This window comes from Pyrus communis, chromosome 8 (genome assembly GCF_041283825.1).
Source record: "Pyrus communis isolate YQ-2024b chromosome 8, ASM4128382v1, whole genome shotgun sequence".
Taxonomy (NCBI): domain Eukaryota; kingdom Viridiplantae; phylum Streptophyta; class Magnoliopsida; order Rosales; family Rosaceae; genus Pyrus; species Pyrus communis.
This window is the reverse complement of record NC_142572.1, coordinates 11,433,207-11,456,940: the sequence shown is the minus strand read 5'-3', so window position 1 is coordinate 11,456,940 and position 23,734 is coordinate 11,433,207. Positions and strand designations below refer to the sequence as shown.

General features: G+C 37.5%; 1 protein-coding gene and 1 long non-coding RNA gene across 11 annotated transcripts; one reads left to right on the top strand and one right to left on the bottom strand.

Moving 5' to 3' along the window:
- The first annotated feature begins 62 nt into the window (after positions 1 to 62).
- On the top strand, positions 63 to 2,129 carry LOC148695086 (uncharacterized). Its single transcript, XR_015965199.1, has 2 exons — positions 63 to 189; positions 1,769 to 2,129. It is a non-coding gene; the product is annotated as an uncharacterized LOC148695086 (long non-coding RNA).
- A 383-nt stretch (positions 2,130 to 2,512) lies between these two features.
- LOC137717379 (histone-lysine N-methyltransferase ASHH2) lies at positions 2,513 to 16,670 on the bottom strand. 10 transcript variants are annotated; one of them, XR_015965195.1, is made up of 21 exons: positions 16,393 to 16,670; positions 12,880 to 15,989; positions 12,526 to 12,733; positions 11,920 to 12,086; positions 11,669 to 11,745; positions 11,082 to 11,213; positions 10,888 to 11,004; positions 10,225 to 10,317; positions 10,007 to 10,084; positions 9,646 to 9,702; positions 8,113 to 8,851; positions 7,971 to 8,026; positions 7,592 to 7,671; positions 7,376 to 7,458; positions 7,188 to 7,267; positions 6,880 to 6,959; positions 6,359 to 6,404; positions 4,985 to 6,190; positions 4,794 to 4,880; positions 3,227 to 3,247; positions 2,513 to 2,612 (listed from the first exon to the last, which is right to left on the bottom strand). XR_015965195.1 is itself a non-coding variant. In XM_068456739.2 (19 exons), the coding sequence occupies exons 2-18, from the start codon at positions 15,986 to 15,988 to the stop codon at positions 5,003 to 5,005; spliced, it is 6,390 nt and encodes a 2,129-aa protein (XP_068312840.2). In that variant the 5' UTR covers position 15,989; positions 16,393 to 16,670; the 3' UTR covers positions 4,721 to 4,880; positions 4,985 to 5,002. The 10 variants fall into 10 exon arrangements, 5 of the variants coding, with proteins under 5 accessions (XP_068312840.2, XP_088554532.1, XP_068312839.2 ...); XR_015965198.1 differs by lacking the exons at positions 2,513 to 2,612; positions 3,227 to 3,247 and adding an exon at positions 4,181 to 4,250; XR_015965194.1 differs by lacking the exons at positions 2,513 to 2,612; positions 3,227 to 3,247 and adding an exon at positions 4,405 to 4,670.
- Positions 16,671 to 23,734: the final 7,064 nt, after the last annotated feature.

Here is a 23,734-nt window from a genome sequence, read left to right as displayed (position 1 = left end):
GATTGTTCCCTTTTACTCTCACAGCTTTCTAGTAATAATAAAAAATAAAAAAAATAAAAAAAACCCTTTTCAGTTCTTTATCATCTGGAGAGTGGAGAGTGAGAGTTTCTTCTTCTTCTTCCTACAAACTCCTCAAATTCCCCAACCCAAATAGTCTTTTAATTTCCATTAAATCTTCTGCTTTTCTGGGTAAGTTCTGAATCATTGTCTTTTACTGTCAGTTTAATGTTTTTGTTGCTAATGTTATATGAGATTGTTGTTGTTTTTTTTGTTGACAATTTTTTTTGAGTGGGGCGAAAGAAAAGAGTTAAAATATGTTATGAACTTATGAGTTTAACTGTATTTATAGAATTCTAATTGAGGTCGGTGTTTAAAATATCGGTAGTGGTATAAATATCGATGTGTAAATTTGTAAAATAGCTTTGCTTTTGATGAAATTAATGAAAATTTAAAATAAAACTTCAGGGATTATTGGTAAATATAAGAGTTTCTTCAATATTTATCAGAAATTTGATGATATCGGTTGATTTTAGCCTAAACGTTTTCCCGATATGAGGTGAAGTTTAGACTTCACCCTCATTTTCATATGTTCTCTGAATTTTTTGAATACTTCCAAGGAATATCAAACATCGAAAAAATTTTAAACACTGGTTTTTAGTTTAACTGTATTTTTAGAATTTTTTATCGGTGTCTTATTTTCCAGTTAGTTTTTTTTTTTAATTAAATTTTCGAGAATTTTTAGTTTCGTGAAGTGTATAGTTTTCTCCATTGGGTTTTTAGAGAGATTCAAATTTGAATTTTGGGAAGTTTGAAGTTTGAATTTTGAGTTGTTATGGACATGGTCTGGTTGGAATCTGAATTCCTGGTGTTTTTTTTTTTCAATGCTTGCTGTTGTTGAATTCAAATAATATGTTTTGTCTTTTGAATTGATTAAAGTGGTGAAACTTTATGTACTTGAATTGGGTTGTTTCGTTCGCGTAGCCAGAATTTTAAAAGGGGAAACTTGAAATATGTCCAATTTTATAACCTAATATTAGGATTAGTCCAATTTTTATTTATTTTTTACTTAACTCCAATGACTAGGATTCCATGTCAGCAATTTTTCTGATTAGGTTGATTTTTTGACATTGTTATTACTATTTTACCCTCCTATAACTTTTGCACGTTCTTCATATATTTCCCATGTTTTAAATTTTTATCAGCATTCAAATTCATTGTTCATTAGTTTCCTTCATCTTTCTCCCCAATTTCTTGATAACAATTTTTAAATTTGAATTTCTTATCAATCTATTTTTAAGGAAGGCTTAATCACCTTTAGCTTTCTATACAAATTAGATGTGTTTTATACGTGCAGATTTTTTCAGGAGACCTATTCTCTAGGTACAATTTAATGATCGTGTGTTTTCCTTCGTGGTTTGGCGATACTCAACCTTCTCCGTCTATCAAAGGACTAAAACACAACAAATTGAATGCCATTTAATTTTCAAGTCAATTATGTTATAATTGTTTTCTTCTTTATTGTTGTTTGCTGTGCGAATTTTTACATGAAGACTTTATCCTAATCCCCCTAATCCCTTTCTATCATCTCTCATTGATATGCTTCTTTCTCTTTTTATTCAAAAAAACCAATGCACCGAAGGTGTTTGATGTTATACCTCTTCAAAAATTGTACTCTTTAATTCCCGTAATCCATATAGTCATGACTTTCATAGTCATATCTTTGGAAGAATGTATAAGGTTTGTGGGGTTGTAATCCTGGATTTGACAGACGAGATAGATTTAACATGGTAATGGTGTGCGACTTGTACGAGCAAGGGCCTGACATGAAATTTCCCACCTTATGCATATCCTGCATCACACTATATCCTGGACATAGGATGTAGTAGATATTGAAAACAATGAACAATCTATGAGTCAGGAGTTTGTGATAGAACCCCCATTGACAAAGAGGCCCCCAGGTAGACCAAAAGTTAAAAGACTAAAATCTATTGGGGAAGAAGCACGCCCCAACAAGTGCAGTAGGTGTGGTGATGCTTACATCTTCGTTGCCATTTGAATTTTTATTTTATTTATTTTATTTTTATTTTTTTATCAATGTAATAAAATGATGCCTTCAACTTTTTAGTTTACTCATATTCTTCTTTTTTCCATTATCTACGTACATGTCATATGGCTTATGCAATCTGTGAAGACTATATATTTATTTATTATGATATCATTACTAAACCTTCCAAATCAAACCTATATATGACAAGCAATCATAAGTTGTTAAACTACCTAACATGTAGGAAAATTACCAACAACCATTTTTTATAACAAGTATGTGGTAAAATTTAACCAACATATTTGTGTAGACATTCACAATTAGGTGTACATGTATATTACTTCAATATAGACACAATATTTGCTTCACATTTCTGGCAAACACCATCAATGATCAACTTCTTGTGGTTCACTTTGAACAACCTCCCGAACGGTGTACGATTCATTAACTCAAGATGCGCATTTGTCACACTAAATCTCATTTCTTTCATAACGCGACGAAACTTCAAAAGGTCAGACCTGTACTCCAGTTTTATCTTTTTTATTCTCTCCTTGCAAAACATCTTTGGCTACAAGTAATACAAAGTCTACTATAAGCATGATTATTCCAAAACATACTAAATAACACCCAAATGATAACATATCAAGCCAAACTACATATCATATTTATATAAGTAATGTTAAAAAGAGACTAATTTAACAATCTATACTAATTATCCTAAAGTAACTCTACAAGATAAACGACGTCTCAATTTAAACTACCAATTATTAAAGTTCCAAATACTAAAACACCAATTATTAAAGATGAACTATAGTACCTGTAATCTAGGTATCAAACACCACAAAAGTAAAAAGCCAAAGCAGCATACCAAAAAACTAGAGAAACGAATTGAACCAATCATCATCCCACATTTCACATGCATAAGCAGCACCCTGTTTTTTGTATCTGATCCAACTCAAACCCATTACTAATAATGTAATTATAAACCCTCTTAACCCTCGATTTCAAACTAGTACAAGCCTTCACTAATGCTTCGTAAACACTGGCCACCAATTCATACCTATCGTCAAATTCTAAAATCTCGAACAATTCAAGTGAAAAAAAGAAAAGATGAAATTTAGAGCAAAGATACAGTAGCACTTGTTATCAAATACTGCTATTGAAATCGAGGAAGTGTAATACCTGTTATCCAGGTAACGAACACTGCAAAAACAAAGCCCAAATCACCAAACCAAAAAATTAGAAAAACAAAACCACATGACCATGTATGAAATTGAAATCTTCTGAGAAGTTGCAATACCTGTTCTCCAGGTATACCAGGAAACCCGAATTAGATATTCGCCTATTCTGTTTTCATCATATACTGGGAGAAAATTTATAGCTTTCATATCTTCATACGGATTTAGAATTCAAAATTTAGATTCCGCTGGATACGCAAAGCAATTTGAAAGATAGGAGGATAAGGTTTTGAATAAAAAATGAGATTAATTTGGGTTGTAATTCATCTGCAAGAGACTTGATAAACCATTTAATGGCAATTGTTGTAATTTTGTTTGTAAATTATGTGCATTTTAATTGCTGATATGGATGATTGTTGTACTTATTAGCCCCCACTTATACTTATGTAATATTAGTGGATTCCATTCAAAACAAGCTTATAAAATTGGACCCATATTAAAATATCCCAATTTTTCAATAATGGGTCATAATATCAACCAATAACCCATGCTGGCTCTGCCACTGATTTCATTGGTTAGAATCAATGTCAAAATGAAATCCAAGCTTGGTTTGTTTGTAAATATCCGTAGTTGGAAAAATAAAAAAGCAATTTGCACAACTAATTTATCTGTCTGCTAAGAAAACTGGTGTCAAATATCATCTACTTACATCACGCATCGTTCAAAGTTTCGCTTTTGATTACGTTTTAACTAATCGAAAGGCGAAACAGAAGAGCTCGGTTCCTTAACGATGCAGTTATATCACCATCCTTTCTCATTGGACAGCCAAACAGTGAGGCTTGCTTTGGAGGAAAAAGGCATTGATTAGACACATCCTTCCATGTCAATTCTGTGACAGGCAAGAACATGGATGCTTCATTATTCAGGATGAATCCGAGCGCAAAACTTCCGGTTTTCCAGAACGGGCACCATATCATTTACAGCACCATCGAGATCATTCAGTACGTTACACACTTCACTAACACTCTCTGATCGATTTCAGAATTCACTTTAGATTTGTATCAAAAGAGCGACCAAAACATGGTAATGAACAGCGGTCAAGTATACTGCCCTCGACATTTTTCTCTTTTAATCTTCATGCCAACAACTAATCTCTATTTTATAAAAAAAAATAGAAATCTCTTCCCTTAAAAGGCTTTCTGTTATGTTATATATCGAGTGTTGTAAATCCTCAGCTAGTTTGACACCATTATTCGAATATGGCATAACAACCTTTTAAAATGGGCGACTCCAAATTTCAACCAAAACACAAGTTTTATACGCCCGTAACGGGCAATCGGAGTTGAGCAATAATTTGATATCGAACTTCCCTTAGAGTAACTTTGTCACACCGCCACCTTGGTGTTCAAGTTGCACGGAACTTCATCAACAGCCGGTAACACAATAAACTAAGCAGATAACTAATTCAAAATTTAAAACTAAAATTGAACATCATGGAGAACATTAATTAAGTCATTTCATTTCTCTTAAAACATATATCACTATGAGAATGTTAAATAAAAATTGCTTACCTCTTCGAGGGGTGAGTCGACAGATGAATATTCGCAAGAGCACTTCACCATACAGGAGCAATTTTTTCATGAACTTCGACTCCGAGACTTGAATATCGAATAAATATTTAGATTAAATAAACCCGAAAAACAGAGGAAAAAGAATTGGGGAACACGTTGAATTATAAGGCAAATAAGCTAAGCAGCCTCACCCTATGAAAGAATGTTGATTAATGGTGTTGTGGATGCTGATTGACATTGGCATAATATGAACTCCTATGCTCATTCGCTACATTTCCTACACCTATGCCGCCGTTTGTTCTACCTCCAGAGTTGTTTCCGTTGCACCCCAACCCATTCCTGTCGCCGAAAGATGGCGGTCCAAATTTTGTATTATTATTATTATTCCAGTACTTCTGCTGCTTAAAGTATCTCCTTCCCAAATCATTTGAGAATCCTCTCGGTCGCTTAGATGTATATTGGTTGTTTGCACATGGAATGCTATACTCTGCCTGATTGGCACCGGTTGTGCCAGGAATGCTTTCATTAGAGAGAGATGTTGCAGGAACGCACCTGTCATGTTTTCCTTCCGCAGGCTGACTAACTGCCACATGATTGACGGTATGAGAAGGTGAAGGGCCTTTCTTCTGACGGGGAAACGAGGGCAATGGTGGAAAAGGATGAAAAGGTATCCCAGGAGCAACAGTCCATGTCTCTACAGTTTCAGCTTGGAGTGTCCCATATTGCTGCATGACAGATACGGGAATTCCGTATGAGACGGGCAAGCGAGAAACAAATTTCTCCTGTGGATGCCCTACCGCTGGGGCAGCACACCTCAAAGGACAAAGTGATGATGAAGCAATAGATGAAATCGCAGGGGCATCAAACCCAGGAGGAATATCGTCAAGGTTTATCTCTGTTCCATCATTTTGCTGACAGTTACCATGCACACTGCTGGAACAAGTTCCATCTTCTCCACTCACCCTCTCCAGATGCAATGCCATTTCACCTATCCCAGGAGATGGACTAGGTGCTAACTGTCTACACAATCCAGACTCACTCTTCTGTTCTTTGTTCTGAAGTAAACTTGAATCTGGGTCTGCCTGTTGATCCCATCGGCTTTTACGCTTGCGAACTTTTGTCTCACTGGTAGGGCAACCACCCAAACAAGGTGCGGAAGAGACCTCCTGGACACCTGTACTCACAGAAGTTGTTGAGACCATTGATTGTTTGGCACTATCTATAGCTTCAGTAGACCTTCCACTTTGATCACGCCAATTATCATGTGATGCAGAAAATCTATTGCAGTTTGAACCTCTGTTAAATTCCATCTTGCTATCAATCCTGTCTACATAGCCATGTCTTCTGAAAGGTCTGGGAATCCACTTGTCTCGAAAATTCCGTGCTATTTGGTGGACCTGTAGAATCCTCAACTGATTCAGACTTGGAGGTTATATCCATTCGTCAATGTATTAAGCATCAACATGTGACAGAGAAGATCAAATGAAGCCCGCATAAGCAACTATTTCGATAAAAATGATAACAAACTAGATGATCAAGTAATCTAAGATTTTTCTAAAGTAGACCTGTCTGTCTTCGTGTTCCGTCAGTGACAGCATTGACTCCATAAAGCTGCAGAGAAACACAATTATCAGAAATAAGCAACATTACTAAGAGATAATATTTACTTGAATTAAGTTTGAGCACTGATATCAATTTGCAGGAAAAAAACTGAACAGCTGGAAGCATTCAACCGAGCCGAGTCTTCGGACCAAATATGTCACAAAGTTAAATGTTCCCAAAAATAGCACAGCAAGGAAACAAGATATAATCCACAGTAAACCTGCCTTGTACAAAGCAGATCCATCATTAAAAGTGATTTATGTAAAAATTAGGTTAAAGATTCCCCAACCATGTACTAACAATATCAGAAGTGCGTCCATACATAAACAACAAAGCAACTGGAAAACCTTTTCCAAATGATGCCATCAGTTCAATCCAAAACCAACTTCCAGTGTCAAACATGCCAACCCAACAAAGGAGAAAAAAAGAGCAAAGTGAATATACCAAATCAATAAACAAATTTAATGATGAAACAAATAATTACCTCTCCATTCCAGCACAGGGAGGACCTCCAGTAATATGATCCGATGTAAGTATCTGTTTCATAGCTAAATACTCTAGGACCTGCGAAAATAATATTAGTCAGCAGTATGCTGAATACCAAAATATTGATAAAGAATTGTTCTCTTTATCACATTTTTTCTTGAATCCCTGAAGGCACTCACAGAGAGAGAGAGAGAGAGAGCTAATACTTAAAACATGGGCAATTTTGCAGCTGGAGTTAAAAAAAAAAAAAGAAAAAAAAAAAGGAAAACAATACTATATAACTAAAACAGTTTTCAGTGCAAACACCTTCAGAAGCTTCCGGAGGATTGGTATCTTTTTGAAGTCTTCCCTGTATTTTTTCATTACATTGTGCAGCATTCTCAAACCTAAGAAAAAACAATATTCATCGATTTGAAGCAAATGGGGGCACAGTAAATTAATTCATTTGATACCGAAAAAAGGGGAACCCATGCGACAAAATAGAGGGTACGCACCATTTTTATTTATTACATCAATCAAAACCATCCGTGACTTTGTTTTCAAAAGCGCATCAAGGATCATAGAAAGATCTCGATTGCTGCAAAAGAGAAGAATGACTTTAATGGAGAACTGTTAACTAAACACTTCACCTCAATGACAGTAAATGAAGCTTGAAAAGTGGCTAATACTACAACATAGGCAACAATATGAAGTAAAAAATTTCAATATACCTCTGAATTACTTCCCCACTGCCACTATCACCTGATACTGCAGTAAGGATCAGAAGCTTCAAGTAGCCTTTAGTGGAATCCTGTAAGAAATACCATGCATATATAAACTACCAATATAAGAGACAAAGGAGAAAAAGCTGTCAAGGGTAAATGCTTCACAAAGGCATATGCTTCAAAATGACATTGAAAAGAAATTGGGATGCAGTGTGCTCAATAGCAGAGAGACCAACACACATGATTTGACTAATAAAGCCAAACAATGAAAGGTGTATTATGATAATATACAGGCACATAAATGCTCCAATAAATGCAGAATAGCATAATATATGACGAGGAATCCACAAAATGAAGCATATTAGCTTCCATAGCTACTACTTACTTTCCGTTTATTTATCCCTCCTTCGCCATCCAACAGCTCGTTAAGCTTCTCCTCAACTGCAACCATTTGCATCAAGCCTCAATCAATCAATGTATCCCTTACTTCTAACTTTAAAGAAAACAAGATGAAAAGAATCCCCAACCTGAACCTTCTGTTAATCGTTTGGGCTTGATAGATAGCACGTGAGATTTGGTGGCTGTCACTTGAATTTTGTTACCATTTGGGGTAATCTTCACTTTGCTTTTCTTCACAAAACTGGATGATTTGGAAGTTTTCACATTAGAACGCACTTTGGAAGGAACCTGTCCAGCTTCAATAGTACCAGACTCGGACTTCCTGTCACCATCAGATAATGATTTGCTAAGCACTTTTGTCGTAGTAGTCTCTAGTCTTTCAAAGGAGTTTGAGGATTTTTCTGTATTCTCCTTTTCTCCAAAAATTTCCTGCTCAATAACAGGCATGGGTATACTAGCTACATCTTCTGTTTGTTGGGAAGCCTCAACTGGTTGGACAGAAGATGGTAATTTCTGTCTTGAGTGCTTCAATTCCAATGGAGAGTGTATGTGATAAACAAGTGAATCAGATCGATTCACAGACTCCTCTTTTTGTGTGGTATACTCCAATTCCCCAATAGCAATTATTGAATCATCAATTACTTTATTTGCAGGCAACGTATTGTCAGACCTATCTTCAGATACAGCATCTTCTGGAATCATCACGGGCTCCATATATTCTTCATCTGAATCATCTTGAACAATGACTTCAGTATCAAGAAGATCACCACCTATGTAACCCCGACATACAGATGAACCACAATGACATTTTTTGGCAGCAGCTCCGAAAACCCTTACATAGTTGTAGTCAAATGTAACCTCTTCACCCTGAAATACAGTTATATGGGTCAATATATACAGAACGGCGATTATGAACACACGGCATTGAAAAAGAAAAAATATAGCTAAAAATTACAGCTTCAGAAGCAAATGCAGGGAAATAGGCTGCTAGTAATAACCCAAAAATTCAAGGCGATTTTTGTTTTCCTTATGGATTATTTTAATTTTAGATCCTTTTTCACTTGAATTATATCTACAGAACACTAGTAATTAGACACTTGCTAAAAGGATAACTAAATGATTTGGCAAAAGGCTACCATAAAATATAATCTTTCCAGACAACTAGATTTAGACTAAGGACAGAAATAAAATTGTCAATTGTGTAAGAGCAATTGGTGAGTCGACAAGGGTGCTGAAATAATAAATTCTCCAAGAAGTGACCAGTAAAAAGCTTTAACCCTAAAATTGCATACCACAGTGTAGATCTGGATTAATTTTCATGAATAGCATGCTTAAGAGTGGATATGATAAAGTCAAGTCCCTAAAATGTACAGCATATACACTACCCTGACCTAGGTCAACCTTCTATCTCCTACAGATTTCTAAACAGAAATGTCAGCAAATGCCGGTTCTATAGATGAATAAAATGCAACTTATAAGCAGCTGCCCTTAAGTCATGTTCAAATTAAATAGTATATAGTAAATAAACCGAAAACTCAAAACTGATTTTTCCAGCTCATAAAGGGTTGTAAGCCGTGTGAGTTACAGTTATGACTTATGGTGCAATTCAAGCATTCAAAACATTACGGGGACGAAAGTAATTCTGTAAGGTATAAGCATACCTTCTTTATATCTCTCAATGCAAATAGTCCTATACAAATCTCTCCATTCACCATCCACTGTTGAAAATAGAAATAAAAAAAAGTTTAGAAGGAAGAAACGAGTAAAAGTAAACTACCCACGAGCAGCTTCCCAAGGATTACACTTACGCAACCAGTACGTAAAATGAGGTCATGTAATACATTACAAAAGAAGGAAAACAAAAAATTGAAAGCCCAATTTCAGATATAACTTTCCAAGGTAATAGGATAACTGAAATGGTTACTTCCAAATCTCATGTCCATACCCCTGCCCCTAAACTTCAGTCTTTACCATAGCTTGTACATACACAAAATGAATGTAATTGCAGAAAAGTGACTTCACCTTTTCTGTGCGACAATTAGGATCACAACTATGGTTAATGAAACGCCCCAAATTTCCCTTTGCACATGCATCTATTACCTGAAATAAAAGAACACTCATGAATAGCAAAATAAAATGCAACATTTTAGCAAGTTAAACTTCCACGCTAACAGCAAGTTTGCTGATAAAAGATCAGAAGGAAAAGGTAGATGTGAGCATAAATCAGGAAAGATATAAACCTCACTGCCATTCAATGTCATGAAGTAGAAATGTCTGTGACCCTTCACAGCATACTGTTTTTGTCGTGCCTCATAAGCATTTGTATCAAGCACCTGCTTATTAAAGGATCTTAGAAACATATAATCATACATAACACAAGCATGCCAATATGCACAATCAAACACCAAAACCAACAATTAGAGCAGAAGAGCAAAGTTGAAAACACCGTGTAATGTTTTAATGCTTTAGCAATAATCAAATTTTACTTCTTTTTTGTTTGCATAACAATTACATAAGCCCTCACAGGAATCCGCCAATCCACTCATAGATCTGGACTAGAATTTGTTCTTCAAGATCAGCTCTCTCTGCTGAACTGAAGGAAGAAATAAGCTTTGTGCCTTATTCTATAATGTTGTTTTTGAGTTATCTCATAAATTGGTGAGTTTTCTTATACTCTAAAATCCTGCACAAGCAATGCATCAGTATACCACAGAAGAGTAATGGAAACAAAAACCTTGAGAGAGATTCAAGTGAGAGGCATAAACCAAAGCTGGGTAAAAACTAAAAACACAAACTTAGCTTTGATTACTGACCAAAATAGCTGAAATTTTAAATACCTATACTAGATTCACAACTGCATTAGCTAACCAAAGTTGAAAAGAGACTAAAGTTTGTCGATTTACCTCTCCAACATATTCAATAAGAAAATGCCCTTTAAATATATCCTCGAGCAACCTGAGCCCGAAACCCTTCTTTCCACTTCGAAACTTCTCTAGTTTGGCATATCGGCGTTTTTGGAACTGTAAACAGATACATTAACTAAAACATTTCATATATACAACAACACAAAATTTTCTATAATAAAAATAAAAAATACCTGCTGATTTGAACAAAGGTCTCTACATGGACAGGCTCCTCGAACACATTCAATATTAAGCATTCGATTCAGGCAATCATCTCCACAACCCAACTGGCCATCTGAAGGTGGTTTGCAATGGCAAACCATTATCTGAAAAATAATGAAACATAAACAAATTAGGAAAACCATGTACGCTGGTTTGAAAAGTCACAACATCATATTTTTACAGCAAAGGTTACTGATGAAGGCAGATTTATGATTAAGAGCCTTTGTAGACATTCATGCTTTTTTCAGATAACAGATGATAGGCTTTCAATATATAGGGTATGGTCAGCGGAATTCAAATATGATTTGGGGGCAGTGAGCCCCATGTCAGTTCCATATGATAGTTTCTATTCAACCAAGGCTTTGACCAGCAATGTATATGATACTTATCCAAGTGTGAGCCATTTCCCATATGAAATAAGTCCACTCGTTTAGTACTGTCACCAGGGAATTCAGAGGGTTACTCTTTTCCCCTCAAATATACTCAGATTGATTGCATGACAACAGACATAAAATACTAAATAATCAGGTTACGTAAAAACTTAAAGTCATGTATAAACCTCGTCAATATTCTGAGTTTTACGGCCACGGTGAAGGAACTGATTAGTTTTTATGCTTGCAACATTCTGTTGAGAAACTGCAAGGAATTGAAAGCAAGATAAGCATCAGAACTTTAATCCTCAGTATATGTAAATTTTGAATGTGTGTGAGCATGAACGCGCGTGTGTGAGAGAGAGAGAGACAGAGAGAGAGAGAGAGAGTATAAAAAGCTGAACCCAGTCTTATTCTATCACAAATAGATTGCACATGCCTGTTGGACGCCGACATTCCAATTCTTTGTACTTTGATCGGGTGCCGGATGCATTTTCATCACCTGAGGCATCTGATATATCCAACTCTGCGTTAATCTCAGAATTTGACTTCTCTTGAGGGATTGAGCAATCAGCAAAGGCTTCATCCTTGTTATCTTTACAGGTCCTTCAAGTTGAAATCAAACATTAATAAAATGAGGATAATATTAGATTTGAAGTCCATGGAATAATCTTAACAGCAGTAATATTTGCCATGCCATGCATACCCCATATAATATATTAGAGACTATAACTATACTAGGAACAAACCACACATTTCTCTACATTAATTATAAGTTGACAAAATTTAACTACGTCAAGGCATAAAGTAAGGACAGAAAATAAATCAATAAGCATTGCAATCAACAAAAATGATCATAATGGGTCAAATACCCCTTTATTTATAAGTAAACCACTGCCACTTAGCCTAATATATTAAACCATTGTTATAAATACAACATCAAAAGGCTAAATTCTAATGATCCTGCACAAACATTGGAAAACAATAACGAAATATATATCCTTAAACGGCTTCTACATGATTAAATGAAAAATGCATGGCTTACCATGTGCACTTTTGTTCATCTATAACATCTGCAAGTTCAGCTGGTATACGCCTCCATTTATGACAATCATCACAGAGCACCCAAGCATTACGAGGTGGTAAATAATGCTTATCTAAGTCAACAGGTACCATGTCCAAGTTAGGAACACCTATGCATTCAGCATCATTAACAGAGTCGGTTTTCCTATTGTTGTCCGCTAAGTGATCTCCTACACCATACATGCATGTAAAATCAGCTCAAGCGTGTATATATTTAACAAAAAAACAAAAAAAAAAAGTGGTATGATGAAGAGGATGACATGGTAATATATAGAAGACATGCTTAAACATTTTGTTAACATTAACAAACAAGTACCTGATTCTAGGAGACTTTCCACTTTGCATGAAACCTGATCCCCATCAGCCTTCATCATGACTTTCTTCTTGTTAGCAGACTTTTTCCTGTTTTCCGTCAGTCTATGAGCATTACCCTTCTTGCTTGCTGAGTCACAGCCTCTGGACCTGCCCTTGGGAGGCTTCAGTCCCTTAGATTTTGAGGATTGTGATTTTGGTAATCCTAAGCCCACATCAAGATCATCTGCACCCAGTTCCACTCTAAGAACATCTCTAGAAATTCCATGGTCAATTTCTCCTGACAAGCGCAGTGCTTCCAAAGATGATTCCTTATCACTTGATGAGTTGCTTGAAGCATTTGCACAGGTGTATGAAGTGAGTATCTCACTAGGGGAAAAATCCTGACTTTGCCTGCAACCATCTTGTTCTGATTGCATTTCTTTATTCATGCTTGCTGAATACAGTTTATCACCTTCCCAAACACAATTTTTCGCATGAGGGACTTTATGCTTCTTATTTCCTCTCTTAAAGTCTCCAGAAGCAGCGAAAACATTGTCAGAAGTTAAAACATTACCATGAGAATCTTCTTGCGGTCTTGCCTCAACATCTGCATCTGGAACCATATTGATAATTTCCGAATCAGGTGAAGTTCCAGGATCTGTAAAGCTAGTCCCAACTGATCCTCCTGAAGATACAGCAACTGAATGAGATGGAACCCCACGAAAATTATCAATAACATCTTCAGCTGAATTCTCTGTGAGAACAACACTCTCCAAGTCCTTATTAGCCAGATTAACATCCATAACAGGAGCATCCAGATAAGTTCTATCCTCCCCAACAGTTGCATTTCTCCAATTACCCTCATTGCCATTCCCTTTTTTAACAGAATTTGCTGATGCTGAGGTATCAACAACCTCAGATACTGTGATGTAGAGAGAACTTTTACAGACATCTTTCCCCACTTTAACCTTCAAGCGAACACGATTAGTTGAAGCACGGCTTGTACCCCTAGACCCTTGTGAATTTCCACCAGCACCACTCTGATTCCGTTGTCCACTCCTTCGTTTCTGTGATCCTTGATTCTTACCTTGACTGACCTCAAGCCTGTTACTCTCTTCAAAAGATTGTGTTACACTCCCTAATAGTCCCCATACAGAAGAACGAGCTGGTTTGGAAAGGCAGCTTCTCTTCCTTCCAGCAGCCTTGAAGACAGTGTCAAGGCTTCCAAGTGGTTGCAAATCTTTAGATGTGCTTCTGCCTTTCCTTGGGGCCCTTTTTGTCCGAGTCTTGCGACTTCGGCCACTCCTTCGAGAAGACAATGCTACAATGTCAGGACATTTGGTTTTAGCAAAACAACCAACTTTGACATTATCATTTCCTTCATGGTATTTCTCTCCAGAACGGTCAAATGAAATGCTAGAATCAACATTACCAGGGGAATCATTCTTATCTGGCACATCCACACTCTCAGAAGAGCCATTGTTGACAGTATCAAAAGATTGAAACAATTTCAGAGAAACAGACTTCTCATGAATACTGTAGGGGGATAGTCCACAAGAACATTCCTTCAGATTGGAGACCTTTTCCTCCATTAGTGATATCTGGGTGCCAATTTCAAACTTCATGTTGGTTGTAGCATCACTTTTCTGTTCCAAAAATTCTGTTACCCTTTCAGAAGACGCAAAATCAATAACCTTATCGTTCCTCAGGCCATTCTCTTGAGTGCAAACACTCGGTGAATCTGACACATGTGAACCTTCAAAGGCCCCCTGGCAACCCTCTGGAGGCAATATTTCATTAATATTGCTTTTCATAACAACCACCATATCAGTAGAGAGCCTACTGACACTTTTATCGGCAATCCCTAAGGTTTGACATGACTGCATAGAAACAGAGTTCTCAACAACGCAGTTGGAAGCTATTTCGGAGGGACCTTCCTTAGAATAGTGGACATCAACTTTTACAGAAGATATTTGCATGGGAATTACAGCCTCTACATCTGTCATTACATCACTGTTTTTTTCCAGAATGTCTATAGACCTTTCTACCAAGGAACCGTCAATAATTTTATCACTACTCTGATCATTCTGTTGGGCACAACTACCCAGTAAATCAGGCATATGTAAATCTTCCAAGGCCCTCTCAAAACCTTGCGAAGGAAATATTTGAGTGCATGTATCAACATTACTTGTCATCTCAACAACCTCTGTAGTTCTTTCAGTAGAGAGGCTGCTCAGACCACTAACACCACTATCGTCCATCTGCTCATTCTTACAGTCACAATTAGGCACTAAATCACATGCAAATGATACTTCTGAATGCATTTCAACATCTCGTGCAGGTGATGTCCTGTTGCACAAATCAGCTTCTATCCCACTGGAAACAACACTCTCCTTATACGCAGCTTCCAAAGAGGGACCAGCTAAGATGTTGAAACCCTTCTCTTCTTTATGGGGACTACTGCAAGCCTCCATTTCTGCTGGTTCTGAGGGAATTTCAACACCATGCAAAGGAGATACTGGTTCACAGATATCATTCTTTATCTCAAGATAAATGTCACCTTTCTCTTCCGTAACTTCCATAACCTCTTTAGAATAAAGAGAACTAAAACTCTTATCATCTCTCTGCTCATCCTGTTGGACACCATCTCCTGATGAACCAGTCTGACATATGACTTCCAAAGGGATTTCACAGACCCCACCTAAAGCAGCAGATCCATCCTCAAGTTGAGGCCCACCTTCCTTCAAGCACGTCCAGTCACTTTCGCTATTGGAACCGTCAACATTACTCTGACTCTCAGTCGAGAAACACCTATTGAGCCTCCATTCTCCGCTCAACGTACTTTGCAATTCCAAATCACTGGCATTCTCACACTCACCCACCAAACCATCTCTATCAACCTTGCACGACTCTATAACCTCACCAGAGTTCACACAACCAACATTGTCATTCCTAGACAATCCCAGAGCCCCATCTGGTACACTGGCATGTTGAACATCTGAATAAAGTAAAGGCTCTAAGCAGGATGGCTGCTCAGGAACAGATTGCACCAAGATCTCTGAGCCCATCTGCTGCTCGGTGACATGCTCACACAAAAGACCCTCGACTAAAATCGAATTTCCACAAGCCATCCTATGTTAAACAAATTTACCCATTAACTCAAACATTATATAAACCACATATGATCAACCAAAAAAATAAAAAATTAAACCCCACAAAAAATTACCCCCTACCCAATACAATGCACCTGAAAATCAAACCCTAACTTTGCCTCCCATTCCCAATTAAAAAATTACATCAGCCAAAGAAGTCTGGGTCTGGGCACAGAGAGAACCCTAAAACCGCATTCCCTTGACTTCCTCTGCACAATCACAACCCCAAATCTCAATGGCAAAGTAATGCACACACTCAATACAAATGCTTAAACAAATCCACATATATACAAACAAACAAAAAAACCAACACACATTAATCCAAAAAATAAAAAATAAAAATTATAGAACAGTAAAAAAAAAAAAAAAGGATAAACACAAACCTCTGTAGGAAGAAGAGACTGATACACGGAAGAGGCCTATTTTCTTCAATTACAGCAAAAATTGGTTTTTATAATATTTTCTGAAATTTTTGTATCTTCGTTTTCGTCTGCGAGAGATATAGAGAGAGAAAGAGGAGAGAGAGAGGGGGGAGGGAGGGCGGTTGGTGGTGGAGTAATGGAATAAGAAAACGGTTTATAGGGGGAAAAGGGAAACTAGAGAAGGCGGCTCCGATCGAAGGACGGCCTTTTATCAATTCTGATGGACGATTTTGCCCCCCTGTACTACGACTTCATCCTGTGCGGCTTGTGGGGTAGGGGGTTACAGGATTTTCTGTAGGATCACTGTTCCTGCGAAAAGGGTACTTTCGCCCATTCATGGAAACCGAAAACTATTTCTCAATTACGAAATCTCTCTTCTTTTTATTCCTCCAAGGGTTTTCTTTTTTCCTTGGAAAAGAATCTTGGGATTGGAAATGGTGGTTTATGTAACGATTATCAATTATTGATATATGTATTTAGGTTTATATGTATAGTTACTTTGAATGATGGTTGAGGAAGTTATAAGAATATTGTGTTTGTCAATTTGTGTTATAAGGTTGGAAGAATTTTAAAATCAGTTGTTTATAGGGCGATTGTTAATCATTAGTACATAAACGGTCTTTAATTGTTTATGTGTGGAGATTTCACAAGCATTAACCGTTAATTTGAATGACCGTTAAGGAAGTTATAAGAATATTCTTTGCTTTCATGTGATTTTAGGTTAGTGGAATCTTAAAATCAATTTTATAGGCGATCATTAATAATCAATGCATGAAGGATCTTTAGCCATTTATGTGCTTAGATTTCACATAATTAACCATCAATTTGAATGATAGTTGATGTCACATCCCGGTTCGGGGGTGACCACTTCCCGGGCTCGCTCCACCACCGTAGCACGATATTGTCTGTTTTGGGCCCCGACCATGTCCTCATGGTTTTGTTTCTGGGAATTCACACGAGAACTTCCTGATAGGTCACCCATCCTGGGATTGCTCTAGCCCCTTTCTCGCTTAACTTCGAAGTTCCTACGGAACCCGAAGCTAGTGAGCTCCCAAAAGGCCTCGTGCTAGGTAGGGATGGAAATATACATATAAGGATCACTCCCCTGGGCGATGTGGGATGTCACAATCCACCCCCCTTAGGGGCCCGACGTCCTCGTCGGCACATTACAACCAGGGTTAGCCTCTGATACCAAATTGTCACATCCCGGCCCGGGGGGGACCACTTCCCGGGCCCGCTCCACCACCGTAGCACGATATTGTTCGCTTTGGGCCCTTACCACGCCCTCACAGTTTTGTTTCTGGGAACTCACACGAGAACTTCCCGATAGGTCACCCATTCTAGGATTGCTCTAGCCCCCTTCTCGCTTAACTTCGGAGTTCCTACGGAACCCGAAACCAGTGAGCTCTCAAAAGGCCTCGTGCTAGGTAGGGATGGAAATATACATATAAGGATCACTCCCCTGGGCGATGTGGGATGTCACAGTTGAAGTCGTTATAAGTGTTACATTCCGTTGCAAAAATAATTGTACTTTATTCCAAACACTGTGAAATCACGAAAGTGCCCTTGGTGGGCTATGTGGAAATCCTATGCGGACATATGAGTCCTTTTGACTTTTACGTGTCCTTATGAACACGTTAGCGCGAATGACACGTAAATCGGACGTGTAACAAACGCTTTATCCGCAACTTGTATCAAGACAGCAGTGCGTTATCAGTATTGCTAGCTGCTGATTGTGGTACTATTAGTTTACTTGTTGGACTTGTTTAACAAGCAAGAAAGTTGGCCCATTTATTTTTCTATTTTCTAATTAAGATTAATGCCTAATTCATTTATTGTTTGGGCTTGACCCAAACTCAAATACACACAGGGAAATGACTTATTCTTTTAGAGTAGTCTCGTAGTGCTCGCCCCTACGAATGTGTGGATGCAAGCAAAACAAAATTCAGAGTTACAAAGAAGATTTTATGAAATACAAATGTAAAGGCAATTTGGTAATTTCACAATTTGTTTGGAAATGTTTTATGTTGTGTCTCTGTGTCCCCCCATCTTTTTCCCTCACACTGCTTAACTCTTTCTCTCTCTCATTTCACTCATTTTCTCTCACTTTTTCCTTATTCTCCCCCACTCTCCCCCATCTCTTTGTCGTTCAACCTACCCTAAGATTAGACCAACGCCACCACCACCTTTCATCGGCTACCAACCACCAAAACATCATCACATTCACCATCACTATTCCATGAACTTAAACCTGAGTTTCGTTTAACGAAAATCCACGCCCAAGCACAAGCTTGAGGAAATCCGGTGAGATTCCGAGTTTATTTGGCCATTTTTCAGCCTCTCCAGCCACTTCTTTGACCTGGGTAAGTGAAAATCAAACTTTCGTTCATTTATCTTCGTTTTGATACAATTTTGAAGTAAATTGGTTAAGATTTGAAGCTAAACAAAGTGATTGAGTTTCCCGGCCATTTCTACGTTTCGGTGGATTTACAACCCTGAACCGCATCGACCTCACCCGACGACCAAGTACCAAGTTGACGACCCAACCTGTTTTCGAGTTTAGGTCAATGCCGAGCTCAAGCTTCACATGATTGTAGTACTACAACATAAATTATACACACAACTTGTTCATATAGTTATTTCTGCATGACTTGTGTGCTTACATGATCTGATAAGCAATGACTATTTGTTATCACTATTGTTTTTATTGTTCTGTACCCATGTCCTTTTATTACTACATTTGTTGGGTACTAAACATTATACATATGAATAGTAAATTATTTTGTGAAACTATACACGTTTTATAATGGAGGTTTACAACTTTTACAAAAAAACAACGGTTTTACAAAAGTTTGCTTTCCGACCCACTCACATTTTTGTCTCACCCCTCTAGGACTAGCGACGGTGTTCTTGTGGCGAACGAAGATTAGTGACAATTACTTTTCACCACTTCTGACAATGTAGGAAGTCTTTTTCTTTAATTGTATAAATATCCATCCTACCATGGATGAAAATAATTGTTATTTTATGCTACACTCATACTTATGCTCTGACACTATGTATTGTAATTTGGGTTCTAACTTGCACACTAAGTACTCTTACTTTAATTACTTTTTGTTTTTTTTGTTTTTATATAACTAATAATGAAAAATAATAATAAGACACATCGTACCTTGGTACATGCCACTTCTGTGATGTAGAACTCAACCTAGACCTTTTTTCCATCACCTTTGTATCTTTCAAGCTATAGGGTATGACTAAATAGGTAAAGTGGGTAAGGATTTATGTGGGTGATTGTCTCATCCAGTATTTTTAGAATTTGTGTTAATGTTACTATTTCAGTCCTTTTTTATTTTTTATCTAGAGCCTTTTAGCCATCCCATTTTTTATATTAGTTACGTACTTAATTGAGTGAGGATCCTCGCCAGATCCTCTTTGTGAGGATCTCGGGGATCCTCTGATCACATCCGTTCATTGTACATCGTGCGGCCAGTTTTTGTCAAGTACTATTTATATTCAATTTTAAATAAAAAAATTTACAATGAGTTCTGACCGCATGATGTACGATGAACGGATGTAATTGAATGATCCCCATAATACTCACAAAGAAAATCCAACAAGAATCCTCCTGGTACCTAATTATTTGTGACACTACGCATGCACACCTTTTGGTTAAGCCATGCATGCTTTCACTTCCTGGACACTAAAGAGTAATTAAGAACTAAGATCGCCATGACACCATGTCCTACACATTTGTATCATAATCTTGATAATGAAACACGTGTCATCGTCCAAGTCATTATAGTATACCTCTTCGACATTAGTTTGCCACCTCAAAAGCTTGGTATACTTGGTGGAAGTGTCATGTATATTATTTCCATGATTCAACACCTAGCCATTTCGTGTCAATTACTTATATGTGGATTGACACCTCCTACTTGCCAATCAGATGAACCAATCTTCCATATATATATATATATATATATATATATATATATATATATTTTATTATATTTTTACTTAGCCATTAAGATTTGTAGCCGCTATGGATTCCTATAAATAGGAGATCAACTCCATTTGTTTTTCGAGCAGAAGCTAGCATGCTTTGGAGAGAGAGAGAGAGAATGAGAGAGAGATACATACATACATATATATATATATATACCTGGCATTTGTGTTATGTTTCTTGTGTTCGTATCGTTTTCATGTCACATACCCTATAGCTTAACTGGCCATGTCGTGTAATACACGTTAAAGTAAACGGGTAATATGACCCGACCCGAAATCGACCCGTTAATATTATCAGGTAATATGATCCGACCTGCTACCCGTTATGTCACATCCTGGCCCGGGGCGGATCACTTCCCGGGCCCGCTCCACCACCGTAGCACGATATTGTCCGCTTTGGGCTTACCATTCCCTCACGGTTTTGTTTTTGAGAACTCACGAGCAACTTCCCAGTGGGTCACCCATCATGGGATTGCTCAAGCCCCCTTCTCGCTTAACTTCGGAGTTCCTACGGAACCCGAAGCCAGTGAGCTCCCAAAAGGCCTCGTGCTAGGTAGGGATGGGAATATACATATAAGGATCACTCCCCTAGGCGATGTGGGATGTCACATTCCACCCCCTTAGGGGCCCGACGTCCTCGTCGGCACACCACGGCCAGGGTTAGGCTCTGATACCAAATTGTCACATCCCGGCCCGGGGCGGATCACTTCCCGGGCCCGCTCCACCACCGTAGCACGATATTGTCCGCTTTGGGCTTACCATTCCCTCACGGTTTTGTTTTTGAGAACTCACGAGCAATGATAGGAGCATATTTAGGCGACTTACTTAGCTTGTTTTCGTGCATCTATGTTGTTAATTCATAATTGTTTTAGTAGTTTAAGCCATTTTCGTGTGTTTTTAGGTTCATATGGCTAAGGAAGCAAAAAGATGCATTTTGGAGCATTTTGGAGCAAAATTGGGTTTGGAATGGATAGCATATGCTTGGAGCCAAAGTGTTGGACGAATTTGAAAGCCTTGTATGCACTTTGGACATAAAACAAAGGGCCTAGCCCAATCAAACAATCATTTGAGCCATGCAAAACCTCTAGCCCAATCAACAACCCTTAGCCACATGCATTCACATGCATCACAACCCCAAAACCATCAAGAAACACCATTCACACACACATGCACTTACTCTTTCATCATTGCACCACCATTCACACACACATGCACTTAATCCTTCATCATTACACCACCTTCTCCATCTTTATTCCACATGCATTCATCATAATTCACCCTAGCTATCACCATTCACACACACATGCACTTACTCTTTCATCATTGCACCACCATTCACACACACATGCACTTACTCTTTCATCATTGCACCACCAATTCAACACATGCATTTCCACCTTCCTACTTCATCATTTCATACACATGCACTCTCAATCATAACAACCACATTCACTCTTAAACAATCACCCACATATTCTCCCATTCCCCCTATAAAAACCCATGCATTCATACACAAAAAAACACATCTCATTTTCATACACAACACACCACAAACACATCCAATCTTCCCTCATTGCCGTGAGCTACCATTCCCTTATAATCCAAACACACCACTCCTCATCCATTTCCATAATTCCCCAATCCATTCAACACACCAACAACATCCCTTAGACCTTGTGCTACGACGAAGAGGAAGATAAGAGGGCCTAAACGTTCATACAATTCAAGTTTGAGTTGTTGGAATGTTTAGGTGTTTCTTTGATTCTCTTTGTTTTGTACCATGAGGAACTTCCTCTCGGCTTCATTCCATTAGATACACTCTCCCATTTCTTAAAGGATTTCGACATCAGTTTTGCTTCAAGGGTTCCTTCTCTTTAATTCTATGTTCATTCATGTTGTATATTTTTATATCAAACATGCTGTAAACATGAAGTGTAACTAATCTCTCTCTAGGGATTCGATGTAGCCTTGCAAGATTGCCATGTAGTTAATTCAGAATTCTCATTTAATCTATCTATTTCTTGTTTCATTCTCCGATTTAATTATGACTTTGTGTGTTGATTTTAATGCTTGATCATCATTTGAATTAACCACAGGTTGTTTAGCCAAGATTAAAGCACACATCATGCATAATCTTGGTGGATATGTGAATGAATGAAGGGAATGTTTTGCAAACATCCTGCCGAGTGTTCCCTTTGGTTTTGTGAAAGTTTCTTGTGCGTGTCATGTTCTTGTTTAGGGACCAAAGTTGCACATCACAATTAGGTTCATGATTAGGGACATTTGATCAAGTCCACACATCATATGGCTGATCATATCTAAGTGAAACAAACCCAAGAAATAAGTAGAGGGATGAGTATAATCTGACTTAACAAGCATGGACTTGGCTTAGCAATGGTGAAATCGAATCTCTAGCTTCATCTCCATTTGTGCTATCTCTTTTCATTAGTTGTTGATTCATTTATTTGTGTCTACTTCATTTTCTTGTGCTTTCAAGTTACAACAACAAATCTGCCTAAATTGATTAGTTTTGTTTCTCTTATAGAGTTTTTGCAAAACAAGTAGTTGTTTAGGTCCAATTAGTCCCTGTGGTTTCGACACCCTTACTTGTGCCATTATACTAAAAATATTCTAGCACGAAGAAGGAAAACTTCAACACCATTTCATCAATTTCATATTTACATTCTGTCTAGTTTATTAACTTGTTTCGTTATTTCAATTTTTGTCAAACCTCAATCCTCCTTTTGCTTTAATGTTCAATTTAGTTAGAAATCAATTTAGTTTGTGTTTTTAAAGCATTTTGAGTCTTTTGGTTTGTCTTAATGTTTTAACGTTTAGTTTCGCATTCTTTGAGTCTAGTTTAGTGTCTTATATTGTTTTTACGTTTTTGAGTCAGTTTCCAAGTGATTAACAATCCCTCCTAATCCCCGGTCCAGAACGATCCCTACTTATACTTATACTACAATTGATAAAAAGAGGGTTTAATTTGTGTGCGTATAAATCACGCATTAAATTTTGGCGCCGTTGCCGGGGATTAGAAAATTTGCTAATCCCTTGGATTGTTTTATTTTCGTTTGATCTTTTTATTTTATTCCAGATTCTTAATCTTGTTTTGTTTCTTGTTTTAGGTACTAGTTTATGACTCGGAGTTTTCATCCGATTCGTGAACATATCCTGGAGTGATTGGGTTCTTCGTCCGGCTGCAAGACGTAAAAGAAAGCGCTACTTGGGAGGCAACCCAATGCACTGAATAAAGCAAAGCATGTTCATAATAAAAAAAAAAAAAAAAAAAAAA